Genomic DNA, 25,005 nt, shown 5'->3' on the forward strand with positions numbered 1-25,005 from the left:
TATCTTTTAGGCTATGTGCCCACGATGCAGAAATGCTCTGGATTTTTTCTTGAGCGTTTCTGCATCTCCCTGGCAGAAAAAATGCATGCGGATTGTACGGAAGTGAAGCGTTCTTCACATGCATTTCCGCATGTGGGTTGTCAAGCGCTTTCCAAGCGATTTTAGCATCACTTCGAAAGTGCTTGACAACTTGGTAACACTATATAAATCCATGCAACCAGCATGGATTTATATAGGGTGACTGAAAGAATGGTAAAAAATAAATATATACTTACCTTCTGATGGCCCCCGGTGTCTTTATCCGATGCGTCCTGGCTTGTCGGCAGCTCGCAGTAGACTAAAGGACTTGCCAACGTCAGCGGTCGCGTGACGCATCACATGACTAATTGACGTCATGGCAGGTCCTTTTCAGACCATCGCAAGCTGCCAGCAAGCCGAGACGCATCGCTAAGGACACCGGGGGCCATCAGAAGGTAAGTATAATGTATATTTTTTATTTTATTCTTTTTTTTTACAGGTTCTATGGTACCCAGGTCAGGAGGAGAGTCTCCTGTTCTCCAAACCCAGGTACCATCCGCACATTGAAACGCATGGATTCCGAATCTGCAGATGCAATGATGCGGATTCCATGCGTTCCAATGCAAGTCAATGGCGGTGAAAAAGTCGCGCTTCCGCAAAATAATTGGCAGTGCTGCGGATTTTTCCGCAATGATAATCCGCAGCGGAAATTTCCGCAGCATGTGCACAGCACATGGGATTATCATTGGGGAACATGGCAGACCTTCTACCAAGCGTTTTTAAGCGTTTCTGCAGCGGAATTGCCGCTGCGGAAACGCTTAAAAAATGCATAGTGGGCACACAGCCTTACTGTGATGTTTTTTGAAATTATGTCCAATGTTCACCATTTTTAATGTTTAGTGTTAGGACTCGCAAGTATGAGGACCCTTGACGTTTGGGTTGCGAGCTTGTGTATTTTGGCCAAAATATCGACCAATACCTCACGTGGTGTATTTATCTTCTACACTATTTTTCATATTTTTTGCACATTCTTTTTGCAGGATGCGGCCAGGCCTCTTTAATGTTGGCTGGGTGAATTGGGGCGTCTGTCTTGTGGGGGTGCACGTATATAGTGCTGGGCAGCCCGCCTGATCTAATAGTATGGGTGTCATCAACAAGCTGCAAGCCAGAAACTGTGCATCGCACATATCTGTGTGACTGGAGCCCTCCATCGGTGGGCATGTAGAATACTAGACAGCCACCCCCTTCATGAATTGGTATTTTAGTGAGTGGCTGTCTGCATCAGTATTTTGCACATGTGCTGGCCCCGCCTTTATCATGGAGGCTTGCTGTATCTGGTGTTGGTAAGGCATTAACTTTTTCAAAGGTTCTATTGGCCCGGATGTCACCGGGAAATATTTAAATATTGCAGGTCTTGCACTACGTGCCAGTTAACCGCCCCCACCTCTCACTTTTGAAGTCCCCTCGTGCCATTGCCCATTATTGAAGTGCCGTTCGAGAGAATTGCTATGGACTTGGTCAGTCCCCAGGTTGAATCTGCTCGTGGGCATCAATTTATATTGGTTATCCTGGACTATGCCAAACGCTATCCTGAAGTGATTCCACTGAGTAACTCCTCCGCAAAGAATATATCCCGTGAGTTGGTCCAAGTTTTTTCCCCAACAGGCTTACCAAAGGGAGATACTCACCGACCAGGGAACTCCCTATATGAGTAAGGTGATGAGGGAGTTATGCAAAACCCTCCAAATCTCCCAACTGAGGACTTCAGTATACCATCCTCAGACAGATAGCCTAGTCGAAAGGTTTAACAAGACTCTGAAGAGTATACTGAGGAAGGACATAAAAAGGGACAGTAGAGACTGGGACTGTCTCCTACCATATCTGTTGTTCTCCAACCGAAAGGTTTCACAGGCCTCTACAGGGTTCTCGCCATTCGAACTTCTGTATGGCCGACATTCACGGCGTCTTCTGGATGTCACAAAGGAAATCTGGGAAGCCGAATTCACGCCCCACAGGAGTGTCATCGAGCACGTTGCTCTGATGCAGGAGAGGATTGTGAAGGTGATGCCCATCGTAAAAGAACATCTCCTCCAGGCACAAGAAGCTCATGCCAGAGTCTACAACCGGTCAGCCAGAGTGAGGGAATTCAATCCGGGAGACCGGAGTCCTCATGCTAATTCCTACGGTGGAAAGTAAGTTCTTGGCCAAGTGGCAAGGGCCGTATAATATGGTGGAAAAAGTGGGTGAAGTGAACTACAAGGTTCATCAACCGGGACGACGTATGCCGTACCAGATATACCACATCAACCTCATCAAGCCGTGGCAAGACAGAGAGGCTGTGGAAGCTCCATGCTTGCTGTGCAAGCTAGAAGGTGACGTTGGAGGAGTCGCAGTAGCAGAAATGCTAACGAAGGCCAAGAAACAGCAGTGTCGGGAGTTGATGCAGAAGAACAGGGATCTGTTCTCGGAATTGTCGGGCTGCACAAGGGTCATAGAACACAAGGTTCTGACGGAGCCACATGTGCGGGTGAACTTGAAGCCCTATCTGATACCTGAGGCCCGACAAGAGTTGATATCCAAAGAGGTAGCTTGTATGCTGAAGCTCAGTGTCATTGAAGAATCCAAGAGCAGTTGGTCGAGCTTGATCGTCTTGGTCCCAAATCCCAATGGTGAGTGGAGATTCTGCAACGACTATTGGAAGTTGAATGAGGTCTCCAAATTTGATGCATATCCCATGCCACGCGTGGTTGAGCTGATCAAGAGGCTTGGGGAAGCAGGGCACATAACCACCTTGGATCTGACGAAGGGATATTGGCAGATCCTCATGGCACAGGTAGCCAAAGAGAGGACTGCGTTTTCTACGCTAGACGGATGCTTCCAGTATGCCCGGATGCCGCTTGGACTGCAGGGGGCCCCTGCAAAATTCCAGAGAGCTATGGATTGCATCTTTGCATCCCATAAGAAATATGCCGCAACATACCTGGACAATATTATTATCTTCAGTCCAGACTGGGAGAGTCATCCGGAAAAGATTCAGGCTGTGTTTGATGCTCTGAGGAAGGTGGGGTTTTCAATAAACTCGAAGAAATGTGGCATGGGGAAATAAGAAGCCAAGTACTTCGGATATGTAGTGGGTAGAGGCGAGATAAAACCCCAAAATACTAAAGTAGAAGCAATCCAAAATTGGCTGAGACTGGTGTCAAAAAAGCAAGTCAGAGCTTTCCTGGGAATCGTGGGATACTACAGGAAATTCATCTCAAACTTCGCCATGTTGGACGCACCCCTGACTGACCTCCTTAAAGGGACAAAATCAGCCAAGGCCAAGTGCACTGCAGAGGCGGAGACGTCCTTTCAAAAGATGAAACTGTGTAGGCAACTGGTCCTGGTTGCCCCGGACTTCAAGAAAGAGTTTATACTGCAGACAGATGTCTCAGATGTCGGGTTAGCAGCAGTCCTTTCCCAGGATACACGGGGAGGAGCACCCTGTCCTCTACCTGAGTAGAAAGCTGTCCTCCTGCAAGAAAAATTATTCGGTCATAGAGAAGGAACGCTCGGCTATAAAGTGTGCAGTGGACACCTTACCGTACTGTTAGGTCGAAAATTTAGATTATTATCCGACTATGCTCCACTCAGATGGATGAGGGAAAAAAGTGAAAAAATGCCAGTCACCCTCGGGTTTTTAGCCCTACAGGACTCCTACTTCCCTGTAGAACATAGAGCAGAGAGGCTACATGGTAATGCCTATGATCTCTCGAGAATCCCCTGTCTGGTAGTAAAAGGTGTCAAGCCCACGGCTTTAGGCGGAGGGGGGCTATGTAAGGTGGCTAATGGTCTCGTAGTCGATGGGAGGTATGTGTCACAGATGGCTGGTCTCTGTGATGTAACCCTGACTGTTTCTCTAGGGCACATAAGCACTAAGAGGATCGTTTGGTACACCTGGGAGCCGGGTTACGGGTAGCTAGGAGAGAATGGGCAGGTCCAGCTCTCCACACACCTCACCTCTGGGTGTGGTTAACAGCCTATAAAATGGAGGCTGTTGTTTGGCACATGGTCTGTGTGTTTGGAGGTAGAAGGCCTCCTGTGTATGTTTGTCTTCAGACCAAGCCAGGACACTGGACGCTACCCCAGCTTGTGTGCCACACAGGCCTGGCTGAGCAGAGACCCGCTAAGGACATTTACTTTGTTTGCCTGATCTAAAGGCTATTTGGTTTTCTGCTTGGCTTCTGGGTTTATGAAGTAATAAACCCACATGAAATTTTAAAGGAACATGCCTCCTGTTTTCCTCCCATTGTGCCCCAGTGAGTAAAACCCCTACAATATGTATAAAGGAAAGGGTATGGTACTCACAGAATGTTTCAATAATCCGCCTCAATGCATTTTCCCAACATGTTCATTAGGAGGCTTGATAGAGGGATGATAATTCATGATGTTCAGCATAGTGTGCCTAACAGCCAGGTGTCCATGTTTAAATATCCCACTTCATGCAAAACCCCTCCCAGACTAGGAGGCTCATTCCCATTCCTAGAGGTGAATTGTCACAGGATGTACAGAATAGAGTCTGTCTACAATAATATACTGCGCCTACACTACTTCTCATGAGCTATAGGTTTGATAATGTCCATCCCCTAGTGTGCATGTCGGGAAGTGATGTGCTTTATGCTGAAACACCAGATAAACTGATTGCCGCCGCGCCACTCGTACCTGTGGCTGCGCATGCCCGCAGTTATCATTCCATCTAGGATCATTGTCCATAAATGTGCATGTCCAGATGTCTGTGTTCCACACCGGAGCGCATATGGTATTGGATTGCATTCCACCAATAGATAAATCCTCTCTCTGAGATCAGTATCATGGGAGACTAAAAACAAGTATTGCACATCCTCCCATCATGCAATCGGCATGTGGATCTACTTTATCACTACAAAATATATGGGATGGTGGCCCACAGTATACTCCTAAATGGTCATATTTGACCCCTATTGCATAATTAGAGATACACATGGAACACCACACTTGTTAGTTACTAAATAGTAGAATTTGTGATATAACTGTTAAGAAATAATTCTGATATAGAAGCTCAGATCTCTTGATGAAGTAAAACAATATGTGAACCTCGTTCACAGGGAACTGAGTAGCAATGGGTAGAGTATAAAATACTAAAATGTAATCCAGAATGGGTCTGTATTCATACAAAACAGGCATAGGAAATTTGCTCATTCAGTCCCTTAGAGCCTAGTGAATCCAGTCTGGAAATCCACTCACTTTCCTTTTTGAGGATACATCTATTGAGATTACCACCTCTCATATTGGGTTTAACCACCTCAATGATGCAAAAGGAAATGTCTCTTGTTTCACCTCAATGTGCACTGTTCATGTGACGCGCCCCTGGGCCTGCTATGTCGCGCAGCGTCTCGCGCACGGGGCTTACCCGGAACCGGATCAGCTGAGGGTTGTAGTCTCCGAGTGGCGGGGACCCAGTCCGTGCCCAGGGAGTCAAACTCAGTGTGTGGCAGTCTTGATAGGTGTTATTTGAGTGTCGACTACGCCACCCGTTGATTTGCAGCTATGGAGCTGCCGCTGCAGGGCAGACCACTGAGGCCGGTGTAGAATTGTGCAGCGTGATAGTATAACCCCCAACGGGAGGGGTATGGCCTCAGGGCAGCCGACGTGGAAGATGTGGGTAGCAGGAACCACTCAGAGACGGTGCGGTGTAATTCAGGGTCTTTACTGGTAACAACGATAGACCCTCCCGGAGTACTTGCTAGCGAACGGGGCCTGGTCAGTCCTTGAGCAGATGGGATCTCCCCTGGCCAGGCGGAGTTGTAGGCCTCCCAAACTGACTGTACTCTTCTGGCTACCTTGCTAGAAGCGGATATAAGTAGCCCACGTCCCTGAGTGTGCCGTGTGGTGCTCACCCGTATGGCCGGTGACTCGGGGCCTTCTAATGACTTCCGCTCCACGATGGCGGTGCTGGTCCCACGCGTGTGACCTTGCCTTCGGGTTTCTGGGCCTGAGGACCTGAAATCCCCTGCCGGTCGGCTTCTGCTGCTGGGTAAGAGTTAGTCCCCACAGCCTCGGACGCCGGGTCCGGTAAGAAAGCTTCTCAGTCAGGGCGAGCTCTGCAGCTGCCAGCCCCTGACTCGTAGTAGTACTGCTCCCACTGAGCTTCTGCTGTTTCTTCCTATGACTGTTTCTTGTCTCTGCTTCTTCTCTACCCCTAACCCTGCCTCAGCCCCGGGTTTATATAGGGGAAGTTCTTCCCCTCCCAAGACTGGGCAGGAGGTGTGGCATGCACAGGATCCCTGACCAAAGGACCTCCCACCTGCTCTCAGACATAACATTACATTACTGTGGAAACCAGACCCCTGGGGTGCCACATTCCCCCCTAGTGAAATTTAGTACTCCGGGACTAAACATATTTTAGAAAAACATAACAAGATATAACAACAATAATAGTACAATAAGAAGAAACACATAAAGGTGGTCACGGATATCCGTAACCGGGTGCAGTCTTTGAAGAAAGCAAGGTGTCCATTTCACCAAAACAGGGAGACGTAACCAGGTAGGGGTCTGTTCTGCCCCGAGTCCTTAACAGTCTTTAGTCCGTCCTGGGTTACGCTCCAACTATGTACACAGGATTCCCGGTAAATCCACCAAAGACTCCTATAAACAACTAGAAACACATAATTATACACAAGCAATAAGAAAAACAGGTAACCACAAATAAAACAACTTATACATTTCAAATTCTCCAACGTGCGGGTAACTGGCCTCTAGTGGCCCTAGTGGACCTACGGAGCTGACTGTCTAGCCCTGAACTACAGGGTGTAGGAGCTGTCAAGGGTAAACTGGGCAGCTGTCTACCGGCTCTTTGGCTCACTAGGGGTACGGCAGGCTCACTATAAGCAGAGGGTTGATCCTCCTGTTCTGCTTGTGTGGAGTCTTCTGCCTCCTGGACCGGCTGCTCTTCCAGCTCTACCTGTCGCTCCGTAGGTGCTTGGGATGCGGGTTGGAGGAAGGTGAGTACGGGTACCACAACTGCGCCATTGACTTGAGTCCAAGACCGAGGGAAGTCTCCGAGCACAGTACTAACCATGTCTTCCCTTTCCTCTACGGGTCGAGGGTCTTCTTGTTCCTCTTCAGGGTTCCGTAGCTGTTCGGGACACTTCTTCAGGTGATCCCGGGATACAATGGTTGTGGTTTCCCCTCCGTCTTTACTGATGGTACAGACCTTTGGGTTGTCGTGGCTTGAGGGCAGTACGGTGTACGGGTCCTTCTCCCACTGGTCGTCCAACTTGTGGAGCCGTCTTTTTCTCTTCAAGACCTGCTCTCCGGGTACCAGGGGAACAGCGGGAGCATACTGGTTGTAAGTTTTCTCTTGTCTTTCCCTAGCCTGACAGAGACTTCGCTCCACGCTCTCCTGTACTCTCCGGTACTGCTGCTGCCTCTCTGTGTCCCAGTCTGCTTCTGGTGAAGTGTCCTCGGGTGTCAGCACTCCCATTTCCAGGTCAACAGGTAACTTACCAGGTCTCGCCCTCATTAGGTAAGCTGGGGTACAGTTGGTGGAACCTACCGGGATGTGGTTGTATAGGTCCACCAGATCGGGCAGCTTCTCAGGCCACAGACCGCGTTCTTCCAGGGGCAACGTTTTCAGAAGATCCATTACCACCTGGTTCATTTTCTCACAAAGTCCATTAGTTTGCGGATGATAGGGTGTCGTCCTTATCTTCCGGCAGCCATACAGAGTGCAAAATTCTTGGAAGACCTCCGCTTCAAAGGCAGGTCCCTGGTCTGTCAACACTTGGTCCGGGTACCCGTGTGGACGGCAGAAATGCTGCTGGAAAGCTCTAGCTGCTGTTCGAGCTGTTAAGTCCTTGACGGGGACGACAACCAAGAACCGGGAGTAGTGATCCACGATGGTTAGTGCGTAGACGTAGCCACTTCTGCTTGGGGTCAGTTTTACATGATTCAAGGCTACCAGTTCCAACGGCTGCCGGGTGATGATGGACTGCAGGGGAGTCTTCTGGCTGGCACGGTCCTTCCTTCTTAGGTTGCACGGGCCACAGTCTCTGCACCACCTCTCAATGGTTCCCCTCATGCCTACCCAGTGGAACCGCTCGCGCAGCAGGAACTCCAGCTTCTTCCATCCGAAGTGTCCAGCCCCGTCGTGGTATGCCTCCATCACCATGGCTGCGTCTCTTCGTGGCACCACTACTTGCCAGATTAGTTCATGCGTCCGGGAGTTAACCATTCTGCGGCACAACTTCCCCTTGTAAAGGAACAATCTACTCTTTTCTGCCCACAGTTGCTTGGCTTCCTCCGGAGCGTCTGGGTCAAGGCGAGCCTCTGGCCGAGTCAGCATCTCCTTTACCAGCCGGACGGCAGGGTCGCTGTCTTGCGTTTCCGCCCAGTTGTAGTGAGGCAAGGGGTTAAACGTAGCGGCTTGCTTACTCCCTACCCGGTGGGAACACTGGATAGTCCCATGACGGTGGAACGCAGGGAGTTCGACTTCTTCCAGTTCCTCTGGATCTTCTCCTACGTCCGGTAGATTTGGCATCCTGGACAGGGCGTCCGCGTTGGTATTGGAGCGTCCTGCCCGGTATTTGATTGTGAACTCGTAGTTGGACAGACGAGCCATCCATCTCTGCTCTAGGGCACCGAGTCTTGCTGTGTCCAGGTGTGTCAACGGGTTGTTATCCGTGTACACGATGAACCGGGAAGAAGCAAGGTAGTGCTTAAAGCGTTCGGTGACTGCCCACACCACTGCCAGGAACTCTAGCTTAAAGGAGCTGTAATTCTCCGGGTTTCTCTCGGTGGGTCGCAGTTTTCGGCTGACGTAAGCGATTACTCTTTCTTTCCCCTGCTGGATCTGGGACAGCACAGCTCCTAGCCCGATGTTACTTGCGTCAGTGTAGAGGATAAAGGGCTGGCTGTAATCGGGGTACGCCAGGATTTCATCCCCCGTGAGGGCCATCTTCAGCTGGCGGAAGGACTCTTCTTCTAACTTCTCCCATCTGAAGGGCGGCTTCTGGTTCTTGGCCTTCCGGGACTGGCCTATCAGGAGGTCCTGCATGGGAGCTGCCTTTTTGGTGAAACCGGGGATGAATCTGCGGTAATAGCCTACCAACCCAAGGAACTGCCGCACTTCCTTTATACTGGAGGGACTTGGCCATTCCTTAATTGCGGTGATCTTATCAGGGTCGGGAGCCACTCCGTCAGCGCTCACCACATGTCCCAGGTACTGCACCTTTGGCTTCAGGAGGTGACACTTAGAGGGTTTCACCTTCAGGCCGTAACTTGCCAGGGCTTCGAACACTTCCGCCAGATGTTTCAGGTGGTCCTCATAAGTCTTGGAATATACGATGACATCGTCCAGGTACAACAGGACCGTCTCGAAGTTTTTGTGTCCCAGACAGCACTCCATTAATCGTTGGAAGGTTCCGGGTGCGTTACAAAGTCCAAACGGCATACAGGTAAACTCGCTAAGTCCCATCGGGGTGGTGAATGCGGTCTTCTCCCGGTCCGCCTCTGCTACAGGAACCTGCCAGTACCCGCTAGTGAGATCCAAGGTAGAGAAGAAGTTAGCAGATCTTAAAGCAGCCAAAGACTCCTCTATCCTTGGTAAAGGGTACGCATCCTTGTGTGTGATACGATTGATTTTCCGGTAATCTACACACATCCTCATAGTGTTGTCTTTCTTTTTGACTAAAACTAGTGGGGCTGCCCAGGGGCTACAGCTATCCCGGATTACCCCAGCCTCCTTCATGTCTCTAAGCATCCCCTTGGCGTGTTGGTAATGTGCAGGGGGTACGGGTCGATACCTCTCTTTTATGGGAGGATGATCTCCCGTGGGGATGCGGTGTTCTACCCCCTTAACTCGCCCGAAGTCTAACGGGTGTTTACTAAACACTCTCTCATACTCTTGAACCACCCGGTAGACTCCCTGTTTCTGGTGGGAGGGAGTGGAGTCAGTTCCCAAGTGTAGTTGCTGACACCAATCCTCCATTACTTTCTTAGAGCCGTTACCTTCCTCCGGGTGAGATGGAGGCAAGGGTTCCACAGACTGTATAGAGTTTTGGTTGATGGTATATAATTTGGCTAGCGTGGCATACCGGGGTAGGTATACTTCCCTCTTCCCGATATTTATTAGGCGAACGGGCACCCTCCCATGGCGTACATGAACCACCCCCCGTGCTGTCAAAATGGTGGGCCTACTGTCTGAGTAAACTGGTTCTACCATTGCCTGGTAATCCCTACCTCTCGGACCAATAGCTGCCCGGCACCAAATCATCATTTCACTTTTTGGGGGCATGGCAATAGGGAAAGGGTCACACATTCTTACGCTACCAATCTCACCGCCGGAGAGTTCCACCTGTTGCCGTCGCATTAGTGCCCGGATCTCTTTCTGGAGCACTCGCTGCTCGCCGGAGCTGGCGTTCTTGGCAACCTGTTGTAAAAGGAAAATCACCTCTGCAAGACAATTTTCAATTACATTAGTTCCTAGCGTTATCTTTGGGTGACTCTCGTGTTTGTCAATGTCTACAATAATCAGTCCCTGTGCTGCCAGTTCGACTCTACCAATTTTAATGGTCGCCTCTTTAAATCCGATCTGTGGCACGGGCTGACCATTGCTGGCGATGATACTCAAGTCATCGTCAGGGTAGCGGGTTATATCCGAGTCATTCCAGTACTGCTTGAAGAGCACGTACGGGATGGTGGTGACCTGTGACCCGGTGTCCAGTAGGGCACTCATAGGGATGCCATCCAGTACCACAGGCAAGACTGGACGCCCTCCGACATATTTGTCGCGCCAGTTCGATGGGCCTGGTGGTCTTTTTCCTGGGGGTTGGCCCTCTACCCCCAGGTTGTGCAAGTTTAAAGGACAGTACCTTGCCATATGTCCGGGTTGATTGCAGCGGCGGCAGATGGGTCGTCCGTCCTCGTTGTACCGGTCACTGGGTCTTCCTCTGGCCGGTGGGGTCCTCCTTGGTCGACGCCACGGGATGTTCTCCGGTCCGGATGCCAGCTGGATCTTCCCTGGAGTGGAAGCCTGTAAAGACTGCACAGTTCGGGTTAACGCAGCAACGCTTTTAGCTAGCTCTTGGACCTGATGGTGCAGGTCTGGAGCCGGGTCATTGTTCAAAGCCTGCGCATCAGCCCCTACAGGCCCTGCCGACAAGGGCGCCGCCTCCTGGTGGTAAGTGATAGCTGGGCACCTGTGGGTCACAACGCCATCCGGTGCCGGTTCTCGTAGCACCCGGATGGCTCTGTCCTTGAACTGTGCAAATCCCAGATGAGGGTCCTGTAGGGCCATTGCCCGCAACTGGGTTCGGTGGGCATTGCAATATAAACCCTCTATAAATTGTTCAGTCAACAGCCTGTCCTCTTCTCCCACGCCGTCAGGGTCGGTCTGCTTAACGGCTCTCAGGGCCTCTTGTAGGTTCAGGGCATAGTCCCTTATACTCTCATGGGCCCGCTGTTTGCACCCGTAGAATCTAAGCTTGATCTCGGCTGAGGTGCAGGTATCAAAGGTGTCCCTCAGCCGGGTTAGTATCCCTGCGACAGTCCTCCCCCCAGGTGGCCAGGACTTTACCTCCCTTCGGGCTGCTCCGGTTAATTGGGCCACCAGGACTCTCACTTTTTGCTCTTCTGTGAGGGGGTACACCTGGAAGAGGCTATCCAGCCTTTCTCTAAAGTCCTGCAGGGTATGTGACTCCCCTGAGTACTGGGGTAGCCAGGCTGCCCCCGGGATATAGGGCATGGTGAAAGGCATGACCGCGACAGCGGTGGCGCTGGCGGGGGTTGAAGCGGTGAAGCTCTCCTCCGTATCCGACATCCTTCTCCCCCCCTAGTGGACCGTGGCCTACCTTGCGATGATCCTCTTCCGTAGGCCGCGGCTCCGCAGTGGATCGTTAGGGTTGAGGACCTTCCGTCGCGCTCCGGTGACGTCGGCGTCTGCTGGGCTCCTTCCAGGACCTTACGCAACGTCCGGACGTGAGGCGGGGCTTCAGTTCTCGCGGGCTTTTCGGAGTCCACGCCCCTCTTCTTCCCGCGCGGCGTCCTCAAGATGGCGTCCAACGGCGGGAAAACTCCACGGATGGCGGGAAGAAGGCTGAAGATGGCGCCGGATGGCGGGAAATCTCCACCGATGGCGGGAAGGAAGCGGAAGATGGCGCCAGATGGCGGGAATCTTCACCACAAGTAAGTTTGAACAGTCTTTTTCAGGCACGCAGTACCCGGTGGTTGCGGGCACGAAATCCTGCCGACTACGCCAAAAGTTGACGCGCCCCTGGGCCTGCTATGTCGCGCAGCGTCTCGCGCACGGGGCTTACCCGGAACCGGATCAGATGAGGGTTGTAGTCTCCGAGTGGCGGGGACCCGGTCCGTGCCCAGGGAGTCAAACTCAGTGTGTGGCAGTCTTGATAGGTGTTATTTGAGTGTCGACTACGCCACCCGTTGATTTGCAGCTATGGAGCTGCCGCTGCAGGGCAGACCGCTGAGGCCGGTGTAGAATTGTGCAACGTGATAGTATAACCCCCAAGGGGAGGGGTATGGCCTCAGGGCAGCCGACGTGGAAGATGGGGGTAGCAGGAACCACTCAGAGACGGTGCGGTGTAATTCAGGGTCTTTACTGGTAACAACGATAGACCCTCCCGGAGTACTTGCTAGCGAACGGGGCCTGGTCAGTCCTTGAGCAGATGGGATCTCCCCTGGCCAGGCGGAGTTGTAGGCCTCCCAAACTGACTGTACTCTTCTGGCTACCTTGCTAGAAGCGGATATAAGTAGCCCACGTCCCTGAGTGTGCCGTGTGGTGCTCACCCGTATGGCCGGTGACTCGGGGCCTTCTAATGACTTCCGCTCCACGATGGCGGTGCTGGTCCCACGCGTGTGACCTTGCCTTCGGGTTTCTGGGCCTGAGGACCTGAAATCCCCTGCCGGTCGGCTTCTGCTGCTGGGTAAGAGTTAGTCCCCACAGCCTCGGACGCCGGGTCCGGTAAGAAAGCTTCTCAGTCAGGGCGAGCTCTGCAGCTGCCAGCCCCTGACTCGTAGTAGTACTGCTCCCACTGAGCTTCTGCTGTTTCTTCCTATGACTGTTTCTTGTCTCTGCTTCTTCTCTACCCCTAACCCTGCCTCAGCCCCGGGTTTATATAGGGGAAGTTCTTCCCCTCCCAAGACTGGGCAGGAGGTGTGGCATGCACAGGATCCCTGACCAAAGGACCTCCCACCTGCTCTCAGACATAACATTACATTACTGTGGAAACCAGACCCCTGGGGTGCCACACATGTGTCTCACTAATGGGGTGTCCCGATGTCACGCCAGGTGTGAGGGCAACACAGTGAGTCACGCTAGGTGTGAGTGCAACACAGAGGAGAAAGGGAAAGGGAGCCCAGATACTAGGGAAAAGGGGGAAGAGGTGACTTCCTAATCTGGACTAGCATCACCCTGTCTCCCCCTAACATCCCTATACAGCCTCCGCAGCTGTCACCCATCACATGCCTCGCCCAACTATCCCTGGCATAAGGCTATAGCTGGGGGTGGAAGGAGATGAGCACTAGTCAACCCCCGCTAGCACTCTAAAGACAAAAGGGGAAGACAACACAGGGGAATTACAACTTTGCTTTAGAAGAAACTCCAAACAGGGCACACGGCCTCAAGAGGACGTGATGCTGCTTCAGCCAAGTTCCAAGTAGAAATGAGTATACCCAGCGACGCCAACATAGACACACCAGGTATATATACACCCAGACTAAATGGAGGTAGAATCTGGGTCCTAAACAAAGCCTCCCATCTAGGCAGCTGTCTGCATTGCCAAAGGTGGAGATCTCCTGCAAACCCCTGCAGGGCGACTGTCTGTCACCTCTGACACACCTGTGACACCCAACCATGGCGTATTTCACCCAAATGCCCCCTCCACACTCCTCTTAGACTGCGTCTTGGTCGTGCATACATAATCTAGGAGGTAGGTGCATGTGGCCACATATACAAGTCCTGAGGTTTTACAGTTGGAATAATCCCTCTGGAAAAAGGTTTCACCTGTAGAAGAACTCAAGAAAGATTTACATGGTCTCATCCAATTACATGTACAACTTTCTACACATCTAAATAAACCACAGATTCTTCTATCTAGCCATGTCCACTTGGGTGCAGTTTTTTTTAGAAACTATGCACTAAACGGTCTCTAATTGACCAACCCTTTCTGAAAGTTATTGTGGGAGTAGATCACACAGCACCCTCAGGTCCAGGTCGGCCACAAGTACATCCTAGTGTTTTCTGAGGATATTAAAGATATGGTCACTCTGATTGTCACAAGTTCCTATTACTTGTGTTATCCCATATTTTTCTTGGTGTCTTGGTTAGGTATGTAGGAGTGTCTCTCTCTCCTGTTTTTCTGCAAACAATCGTGCGGAATCCAAAATGTACTGTGGGTACCTTTTTTCCTTGAATCTGGTGTTTATGTCTATTGCCTGTATATTAATATCTGTGACATTAGAGCAGTTTCTTCTCAACTGTAAACATTGGCCCTTGGATACTGTTTTTTTTTTTTGGTAGGATGCGGTGGTGGCTATCCCACTTTAATAGTTTATGGTAGACGAGTGTCCCTAGGGTCCAAACCAGGGCTGTGGAGTCGGAGTCGGTGCCCATTTTGCTGGAGTCGGAGTTGGAGTCAGTATAAAATGGACCCACTCAGACGCCTAAAATATATAGTAAATTGGGTACAATAGTTCAATGCAGTTTGTGAGGAATATTTTTTCATAAGAATTTGGGAAAGTTATGAAATGTCCTATAAATGTCTTTCCTATTCCTGATCTAAGGGTCTAGACTTTTAGCTGAGAAAAATGTGTCCTATTGTAAATTTATCACTTAAACATGAGCCATGTATGAGGGAGTCGGAGTCGTGAAGTCGGAGACGGTGTCATGGATATTTAGGAGTAGGAGTCAAAGGTTTGGCTTACCGACTCCACAGCCCCGGCTCCCATCCCGTACTTTCTTGATTGGTACATCAAGGAAAGGCAACTAGTAATAATTAAACTCTGATATAAATCTAAGGTCCATTCTATGGATATTGAGTTCCCTGACAAATTCAAGACATTGCTCACTCATCCTTGACCAGATTATAAAAATGTTGTCTATATATCTATATCATGCCCAAATATATGGATGCCACCACTTATAATCATCCCTGAGCATTTTGGTTTCCTCCCACCAGCCCAGGAATAGATTAGAAAATGAGGGGGTACAGGGGCTCCCCATCGCAGTACCTCTGAGCTGTTGGAAGTACTTCCTGTCAAAAAGAAAGAAGTTATGAGTAAGAGTGAATTTTAGAAGATCCTCCATGAAGTCATTATGTCTGCTACACTCTATTGATCTCGATTTCTATAAACATCTTACTCCTCTGATATAATCTTCATGTGATATATTACTGTACAAAGCCTCAATATCTAGTAAGGCCTGCTCCCCTACATGCCTGTATACATGCTCGAGAGTATACATGGAGGGGAGCAGGCAGAGGGAAAACCAACTCCAGAGAGATTAATCCAACTGTAAAACCTCAGGACTTATTCCAACTGCAGGACCTCAGGCGGTACTGTGGGAACATTATACTGTGTGGGGCATCATCCATACAGCATAAGGGGCATAATGGGGGGGCATTACATTGTGTGGGGCATCATACATACTGCATAAGGGGCATTACACTGTGTGGGGGTATCATACATCCTGCATAAGGGGCATAATGGAGGCATTACACTGTGTGGGGGCATCATACATCCTGCATAAGGGGCATAATGGAGGCATTACACTGTGTGGAGGGCATCATACATCCTGCATAAGGGGCATAATGGGGGCATTACACTGTATGGGGCACCATACATCTTGCATAAGGAGCATGGCACTGTGTGGGGCATCATACATACTGCATAAGGGGCATAATGGGGGCATTACACTGTGTGGGGTATCATACATACTGCATAAGGGGCATAATGGGGCATTACACTGTGTGTGGCATCATACATACTGCATACGGGGCATAATGGAGGCATTACACTGTGTGGGGCATCATACATACTGCATAAGGGGCATAATGGGGGCATTACACATACTGCATAAGGGGCATAGTGGGGTCATTACACTGTGTGGGGCATCATACATACTGCATAAGGGGCATAACGGGGGGCACTACACTGTGTGGGGCATCATACATACTGTATAAGGGGCATTACACTGTGAGCGGCATCATACATACTGCATAAAGGGCATAACGGGGGCATTACACTGTGTGGGGCATCATGGCGGCAATACACTGTATGGGGGGCATCATACATCCTGCATAAGGGACATAATGGGGGCATTACACTGTGTGCGGGCATCATACATACTGCATAAGGGACATAATGGGGGCATTATACTGTGTGGGGGGCATCATACATCCTGCATAAGGGACATAATGGGGGCATTACACTGTGGGGGGCATCATACATCCTGCATAAGGGACAAAATGGGGGCATTATACTGTGTGGGGGGCATCATACATCCTGCATAAGGGGCATAATGGGGGCATTACACTTTGGGGCAGTAAAGGGGTCCTGTACTATGAGAACAATACGTTTCCTCCCTTCCTGTCTCCATAGTTGGGTCGTATGTATCTATTACAGGAAACAGAACAAAAACCTTATGATTCTTATAAAGGGGCAACACAAGACCCCAAAAGAGTCTCCGTGCTGAAGGGGTTAATGCCCCCTGCGCCCAGTAATGGGGGGTCTCCACATACTTCCACCTGCAGCGCCGCCACCACATATATGGCTGCTCTGTGCGCACAGGAGCTGTGATGAGGTCACAGGAGGGGAGGAGTCAGGGGTCACATGATCAGGGGCCTCAGTGGATGCAGGACTCTGCTGTGCTGGTTGTCATGGTGCTGGATGAGCTGAAGTTTATGTGTGGGGTCAGGAGGGGCTTACAGTGTGGATGTAGCAGAGCCGCGTGTGTACGAGGCGTACGGAGCAGAGCCGCGTGTGTACGAGGTGTACGGAGCAGAGCCGCGTGTGTGCGAGGTGTACGGAGCAGAGCCGCGTGTGTGCGAGGTGTACGGAGCAGAGCCGCGTGTGTACGAGGTGTACGGAGCAGAGCCGCGTGTGTACGAGGTGTACGGAGCAGAGCCGCGTGTGTACGAGGTGTACGGAGCGAAACTGCGTGTGTACAGAGCGGAGCCGCGCACGTAAGAGGTGTACGGAGCGGAGCCACGCATGTACGAGGTGTACGGAGCGGAACCACGCATGTACGAGGTGTACGGAGCGGAGCCACGCACGTCCGAGGTGTACAGAGCAGAGCCACGCACGTACAAGGTGTATGGAGTGGAGCAGCGTGTGTACGAGGTGTACAGAGCGGAGCCGCGTGTGTACGAGGTGTACGGAGCGGAACCGCGTGTGTACGAGGTGTACGGAGCGGAGCCGCGTGTGTGCGAGGTGTACGGAGCGGAGCCGCGTGTGTACGAGGTGTACGGAGAGGAGCCGCGTGTGTGCGAGGTGTACTGAGCAGAGCCGTGTGTGTACAAGGTGTGCATATCTGTGCGCTGTAAGGTTGCTGCCGGACAGGTCGTGGACGGGAGGTATGTGTCCCTGAAGTACCAACCTTCGGTGATGTAGGACCCGGAGAAGCAGGCTCCAGCACACATAGTGCTGAGATGGAGTTAATGGACCCAGATTAAAGGGTCGGGTTTTACGAGCAGCTGAAAGAGCTGGGGGTGGGGGGGATCAGCTGCTCACTTACCTCCAGTACAGGTCTTGGAAGGCTTGATTTAAGACAGTTGCGCCTGTCTCAGTGTGCTGTGTGTTGTGCAAGGTGAGCAGACCTTACATGTGCTGCTCAGAGTCTGCTGGAGGCAGAGAAAGGCTTCTGCATTTAAGCGGCTGAAGCCGTGCGGCATATGGACGGGTTATTTTGAGTTTTGTTCTGTTATACCTTTTGTGCCAGAAAAAGGCTGTTATGTTTTGTTTTCCTGGTTGGTTTATGGACATTTAATAAACCACCAGTTTGCTTTGGAACCTGAGGACTGCATTCCTGTGTGAACCTGCGCCTACCCGAGAGCTAATCTGTCACAAATTGGTGGAGAATGCGGGCACAAATCCCAAGGGGCAGTGTGACTGCTACAGGAAAATGTCCTGGGTGAAGGCCACCAGCCAGCAAGATTCGTCCGACAGCATGGAGGAGCTGATAAAGCAACTGGTGCAAGCGAATATGCATCAGCAGCAAGCTCAGCAGGAGACCAACAAATTGATAGTACAACAGTTCCAGCTTCAACAGCAATAGATGCAGCAGCGACAGCAGTAGGAATAGATGACGCTCCTGGCGGAGGCCCTCCATATCAGTGAAGCCGCACCACCTCCAGGCCAAAGCAACGAGACCCAGGTGAGGAAAACTGTAAGAGGGGTGTTGCAAAAGTTGACTCCGGGGGATGACGTTGAGGCATTCCTGGCCGTGTTTGAGAGGGTGGCGGACCGTGAGAGACTACCACCGGAGCAGTAGGCGGAGGATCTTGCACCATATCTGATCGGGGAACCACAGAAGGCGTATTTTGAGCTGGCACTGCAGGACTCTAAGGAGTATAGCAAGTTTAAAGCTGAGATCCTGGCGCGGCTGGGCATAACCCTGGCAGTCAGAGTACAACGAGTCCACCTCTGGGACTTCCACATGGACAAACCTCGTTGGTCACAAATGCTTAATCTTTTACACCTGGGGACAGAAGTGGCTGCAGCCAGAGACTTGTTCCCCAGCCAGATGGTCGAGAGAGTGGTCATGGATCGGTTTATCCACTCTCTGCCAAAGCCGATTTAGTCCTGTGTTGCCCAGGGAGATGCCCAAAATGCAGACTTCCTGGTGGGCCTAGTAGAGAGGTACCGGGCGGTAGAGGTTTCCTTGGGTGGTCAAGCAGTGGTTAGGTCACCTTTCTGGGGCTCTCAAAAGAAGGGGACTAAATCTTAACTGGGCGTTCATCCAAAGTCCAAGAGGCAGATGAATCGCAGCTGGGGAATCAGTCCCAATCCATCCTCTGTTGGAGTTGTCATGCCCCTGGCCAGCATTGCTCCTACTTTGCCTACCCTGCTTGTAGCGCGGTTCATCAACACGGCGAGAGCCCTCACGCGTGCTCAGTGAACTCAAACTCAGGAAGTTTGGTAACCCTGATAAGCGCCAAACTCCCTCATTGGCTGGTTCCTGGGAAGGTGGTGGGTGTCCGGTGTATCCATGGGGACGCTAAAAATTGTCCTGTTGCCCGGGTGGATGTAAACGCGGACTGTGGCACCACAGCTCAGGAAGTGGGGTTGTTAAAGACTTGTTGCACCTGATAATAATCAGACGGGACTGTGCATTATTCTAGGACGTGGGGGAAAGTGGTGACACCTGGTTGCTCAAATGACAGCCAGAACACCCCTGAAGAAACCTCGCCGCAGGCCGTAACCGAAGAGTTTCCCATGTGTGTTTGTGGGTGATGAGGATGGGGCAGCATCCCCTGACGCCAACATCCCTGACCTGGAGGTGTCCGAGGGAAACTTTGGAACTGCCCAACTCAGGGATTTAACTCTTAAAGGGACATTTGATAATGTGTCTATACTTAACGTTGTTGCTCAAGAGCCGGGAGTGACACCAGATACCCATACTTTGCCGTCAATGGGGACTTGCTATACCGAGTCACCAAGGTGAGAAGGGAGCTCGTCGAGCAGTTGCTGGTGCCGGGAATATACAGTCGTAAGGTATTAGACATGGCCCATGCACATGTGTTAGGTGGTTGCCTGGGGGTAGAAAAAACACAGGAACGAATCCTCCAGAGGTTCTATTGACCCGGTTATCATCGAGAAATTGTAAATTATTGTAGGTCATGTCCCACCTGCCAGCTGACCTCCCTGGTGACACGGCTCCGGTGCCGTCACCTATCATTGAGGTGCCCTTTGATCGCATAGCCATGGATCTGGTGGGGCCCCTGGTAAAGTCCGCCAGATGGCATCAGTATATCCTGGTGGTACTCGACTATGCAACATGGTATCCGAAGGCTGTGCCGCTACATAACTCCTCCTCCAAGTGTATAGCTCGGGAGTTGGTCCATTTTTTTTCTAGAACGGGGTTACCTAAGGAGATCCTAACTGACCAATGGACCCCATTTATGTCAAAGGTGATGAGAGAGTAGTGCAAAACTCTGCAAATCACACAACTACGGACCTCAGTCTACCATCCACAGACTGATGGCTTGGTGGAAAGGTTCAACAAAACCTTGAAGGCCATGTTAAAGAAGGTCATAGAGAAGGACGGCCGAGACTGAGACAGCCTACTTCCGTACCTTCTCTTCTCCATCAGAGAGGTACCACAGTCCTGTACTGGATTCTCCCCTTTTGAACTGTTGGATGGCTGACACCCCCCAAGGACTCCTGGATGTGGCAAAGGAGACCTGGGAGGCGGAGTCTATACCCTACAGGAGTGTAATCAAACACGTGGCCCAAATGCAAGAGAGAATTGCCAGGGTGATGCCCATCGTGAAAGAGCACCTCCTCCAAGTACAAGAGGCGCAATCTAGGGCATACAATAGATCAGCACGAGTGAGACACTTCAACCCTAGGGATCGGGTACTGGTACTTACAGTGGAGAGCAAATTCCTGGCGAAGTGGCAGGGCCCCTACGAAATAGTTGAAAAGGTTGGTGAGGTCAACTATAAACTCCACCAGCCAGAGAGAAGGAAGCCCTACTAGGTGTACAACGTCAAATTGATTAAGCCATAGCGAGATAGGGAACCCGTGGAAACTTCGTGTTTAGTGGCTGAGCCTCACGCTGATGTGAAAGAGGTCAAGGTGGCAGAGTCACTGTCAAGTGCCCAAAAGCAACAGTGCAAAGAGTTGCTACAGTGAAATAAAGACCTGTTTTCGGAGTTGCCAGAACTCACTCGGGTCATAGAGCATGAAGTACTCACAGAGCCTCATGTTCGTGTCAACCTAAAACCATACCGGAGCCCAGAGGCCTGCAGAGAGGTGATCTCGAAAGAGGTGAAGCGGATCCTGAACCTGGGAGTCATTGAGGAGTCCAAGAGTGGCTGGTCCAGTCCTATAGTCTTAGTGCCGAACGCAGATGGAGAATCACGGTTTTGCAACAACTATAGGAAGCTGAACAAGGTCTTGAAGTTTGACGCCTACACAATGCCTAGGTTAGATGAGCTTATTGAAAGGCTAGGACCCGCTCGGTACATCACCACCCTGGACCTCACCAAAGGATATTGGCAAATTCCCCTGTCCAAAGAGGCCAAGGAGAAGATGGCCTTCTCGATGCCAGACGGATGTTATCAATATGTCAGGATGGCGTTTGGGTTGCAGGGAGCTCCGGCCACCTTCCAGAGAGCCATGGACTGGATCTTAGCACCCTGCAAAAAGTATGCAGCGGCCTACCTAGATGACATCATCATATTCAGCCAGGACTGGGAAACTATTCTTGGAAAAGTTCAAGCCATACTTGACGCCCTAAGGAAGGCGGGCTTTACCATCAACCTGAAGAAATGTGCCACGGAGATTGAGGAAGCAAAGTATCAGGGCTACGCGGTTGGTAGAGGGGAAATAAAACCACAAATAAATAAGGTCGAGGCAATCCTGAACTGGCCACAGCCCCTCTCGAAGATGCAGGTCAGGGCATTTCTAGGCATCGTGGGCTACTATCGAAGATTTGTCCCTAAATTTGCCCTGATAGCAGACGGATCTGCTGAAAGGGACGAAGTCAGCTATGGCCAAGTGGTCCACGGAAGCTGAAGTGGCCTTCCAGGAATTGAAACTGGCCCTCTGTAAACAGCCAGTCTTGGTGGCGCCCAACTTCTCCAAAGAGTTTGTGGTCCAGATGGATGCATCGGATGTTGGGCTGGGAGCAGTCTTGTCCCAGGACATTAACAGAGAGGAACACCCTCTAATGTACCTCAGTCGGAAACTGTCCACATGCGAGAAGAACTACTCTATAGTGGAAAAAGAATGTTTAGCCATCAAGTGGGCGTTGGACACTCTGACATATTGCCTGTTAGGTAGAAGATTCAGGTTAGTGTCGGACCATGCTCCACTGCAGTGAATGCGAGAAAAGAAGGGGAACAATGCCCGAGTAACTAGATGGTTCCTAGCCCTACAAGATTTTAGTTTCCAGGTAGAGCATAGGCCTGGGAAACAACATGGGAATGCTGATGCCCTGTCAAGGGTCTATTGTATGGTGGCAGAAGGTGCCGAGGCCCCCGCTTTGGGCAGAAGGGGGGTATGTAAGGTTGCTACCGGACAGGTCGTGGACGGGAGGTATGTGTCCCTGAAGTACCAAGCTTCGGTGATGTAGGACCCGAGGAAGCAGGCTCCAGCACACATAGTGCTGAGAGGGAGTTAATGGGCCCGGCTTAAAGGGCCGGGTTTTACGAGCAGCTGAAAAAGCTGGGGGAGGGGAACAGCTGCTCACTTACCTCCAGTTCAGGTCTTATAAGGCCTGATTTAAGACAGCTGCGCCTGTCTTAGTGTACTGTGTGTTGTGCAAGGTGAGCAGACCTTGCATGTGCTGCTCAGAGTCTTCTGGAGGCTGAGAAAATCACTACATTTAAGCGGCTGAAGTTGTGCTGCATATGGACGGGTTATTTTGAGTTTTGTTTTTTATACCTTTTTGTGCCAGAAAAAGGCTGTTATGTTTTGTTTTCCTGGTTGGTTTATGGACATTTAATAAACCACCAGTTTGTTTTTGAACCTGCAGGCTGCATTCCTGTGTGAACCTGCGCCTACCCAATAGCTGATCCGTCACAGCATGTACAAGGGGTACGAAGCGGAGCCGAGCGTGTACAAGGCGTACGTAGTAGAGCTTTACGTGTACGAGGTGTACGTAGCCGAGCCTTGCGTGTACGAGGTGTACAGAGCGGAGCCGTGCGTGTACGAGGTGTACGAAGTGGAGCCGTGTGTTGTGGTGTTTACAAGGCGTTCTTTATACTCCATTTAAAGTCTGGCAGTTGTGTGTTGTTCCAAACTATTCACACTTGGTCGCTGACCAATACCATACTACAAGGCCAGTACCTAAAACCGTGGTCGTCATACATCAGATATTACTGCGGTACTAATCCAGAAATTTTTAGGGAACGTGTCAAATATTCCCTCACCTACTGTATCCTCACCCATCCCTTGTAGATTGTGAGCCCTCGTCGGCAGGGTTCTCACTCCTCCTGTACCAGTCGGTGACTAATTTTTGTTCAAACTATTGTACTCGTTGTTTGCTATGTATACCCTGTTACACATGTAAAGCGCCAAGGAATTAGTGGCGCTATAATAATAATTATACTCTGTTTAACCCCTTAAGGACCGAGCCACTTTGTAGGTTAGTGACCAGGCCATTTTTTTTCAATTCTGACCATTGTCACTTTATGAGGTAATAACTCTGGAACGCTTCAACGGATCCCCCTGATTCTGAGACTGTTTTTTTTTTTTTGTGACATGTTGTACTTCACAACATTGGTAAAATTTCTTTGACATGACTTGCGTTTATTTGTGAAAAAAACATGGAAATTTGGCGAAAATTTTGAAAATGTCACAATTTTCATACTTTGAATTCCTATGCCTTTAAATCAGAGAGATATTTCACAAAAAATAGTTAATAAATAACATTTCCACATGTCTACTTTACATCAGCACAATTTTGGAACCAAATTTTTTTTATTATTAGGGAGCTATAAGGGTTAAAAGTTGACCAGTGATTTTTCATTTTTCAACAAAATTTACAAAACCATTTTTTTAGGGACCACATCACATTTGAAGTCACTTTGAGGGGTCTATATGACAGAAAATACCCAAAAGTGACACCATTCTAAAACTGCACCCCTCAAGGTGTTCAAAACCACATTCATGAAGTTTATTAGCCCTTCAGGGGCTTCACAGAAACTAATGGAATGTGAATGGAAAAAAATGAACATTTTATTTTTTCTTACAAAAATTTTACTTTTGTCCAAAATTTAGCATTTTCACAAATCTAACATGAGAAAATGGACCATACAATTTGTTGTGCAATTACTCCTGAATACGCTGGTATCCCATATGTGGTGGAAGACTAGTGTTTGGGGTCACGGCAGGGCGCGGAAGGAAAGGATCACCATTCGACTTTTGCAACAAAAAATTGTCTGGAGTCGGTAGTGGACGCCATGTTGTGTTTCAAGAGCCCCTGATGTGGGGGTTTCCACTGTTTAGACACAAGTGACCCCATTTTGGAAACTAGACACCTCAAGGAATTTATCAAGATATGTGGTGAGCACCTTGAACCCACAAGTGCTTCACAGAAGTTTATGACGTTGAGTAGAGAAAATAAAAAATCTTATTTTTACCACAAAACTTCTGTTTTATGCCCAAATTTAGCATTTTCAGAATAGGAAAAAGAGAAAATGCACCATACCATTTGTTGTGCAATTTCTCCTGAATACGCTGATACCCCATATGTGCTCCGTACACCTCGTACACACACGGCTCCGCTCCGTACACCTCGTACACGCGCGGCTCCGCTCCGTACGCCTCGTACACGCGCGGCTCTGCTCCGTACGCCTCGTACACGCGCGGCTCTGCTCCGTACGCCTCGTACACGCGCGGCTCCGCTCCGTACGCCTCGCACACGCGCGGCTCCGCTCCGTACGCCTCGCACACGCGCGGCTCCGCTCCGCACGCCTCGCACACACACGGCTCTGCTCCGTACACCTCGCACACACACGGCTCCGCTCCGTACGCCTCGTACACACGCGGCTCTGCTCCGTACGCCTCGTACACACGCGGCTCTGCTCCGTACGCCTCGTACACACGCGGCTCTGCTCCGTACACCTCGTACACACGCGGCTCCGCTCCGTACACCTCGTACACACGCGGCTCTGCTCCGTACACCTCGTACACGCGGCTCTGCTCCGTACACCTCGTACACACGGCTCTGCTCCGTACACCTCGTACACACACGGCTCCGCTCCGTACACCTCGTACACACGCGGC

General features: G+C 50.5%; 2 protein-coding genes across 2 annotated transcripts in view; one reads left to right on the plus strand and one right to left on the minus strand.

Moving 5' to 3' along the window:
* LOC141178681 (uncharacterized) overlaps positions 1–15,429 on the minus strand; it is a 37,230-nt gene extending 21,801 nt beyond the window's left edge. Inside the window, exons 1-2 of the mRNA XM_073660568.1 lie at positions 15,410–15,429; positions 15,280–15,302 (exon numbers count right to left, since the gene is read on the minus strand). Coding sequence (XP_073516669.1) covers positions 15,280–15,302; positions 15,410–15,429 — 43 coding nt within the window. The remainder of the gene's footprint in view (positions 1–15,279; positions 15,303–15,409) is intronic.
* LOC141178587 (uncharacterized) overlaps positions 1–25,005 on the plus strand; it is a 648,943-nt gene that overhangs the window by 599,324 nt on the left and 24,614 nt on the right. The gene's annotated exons all lie outside the window — the stretch shown is intronic.

The sequence above is a fragment of the Phyllobates terribilis genome, unplaced genomic scaffold, assembly GCF_046119375.1.
Source record: "Phyllobates terribilis strain yellow unplaced genomic scaffold, ASM4611937v1 Scaffold_29__1_contigs__length_15306474, whole genome shotgun sequence".
Classification (NCBI taxonomy): domain Eukaryota; kingdom Metazoa; phylum Chordata; class Amphibia; order Anura; family Dendrobatidae; genus Phyllobates; species Phyllobates terribilis.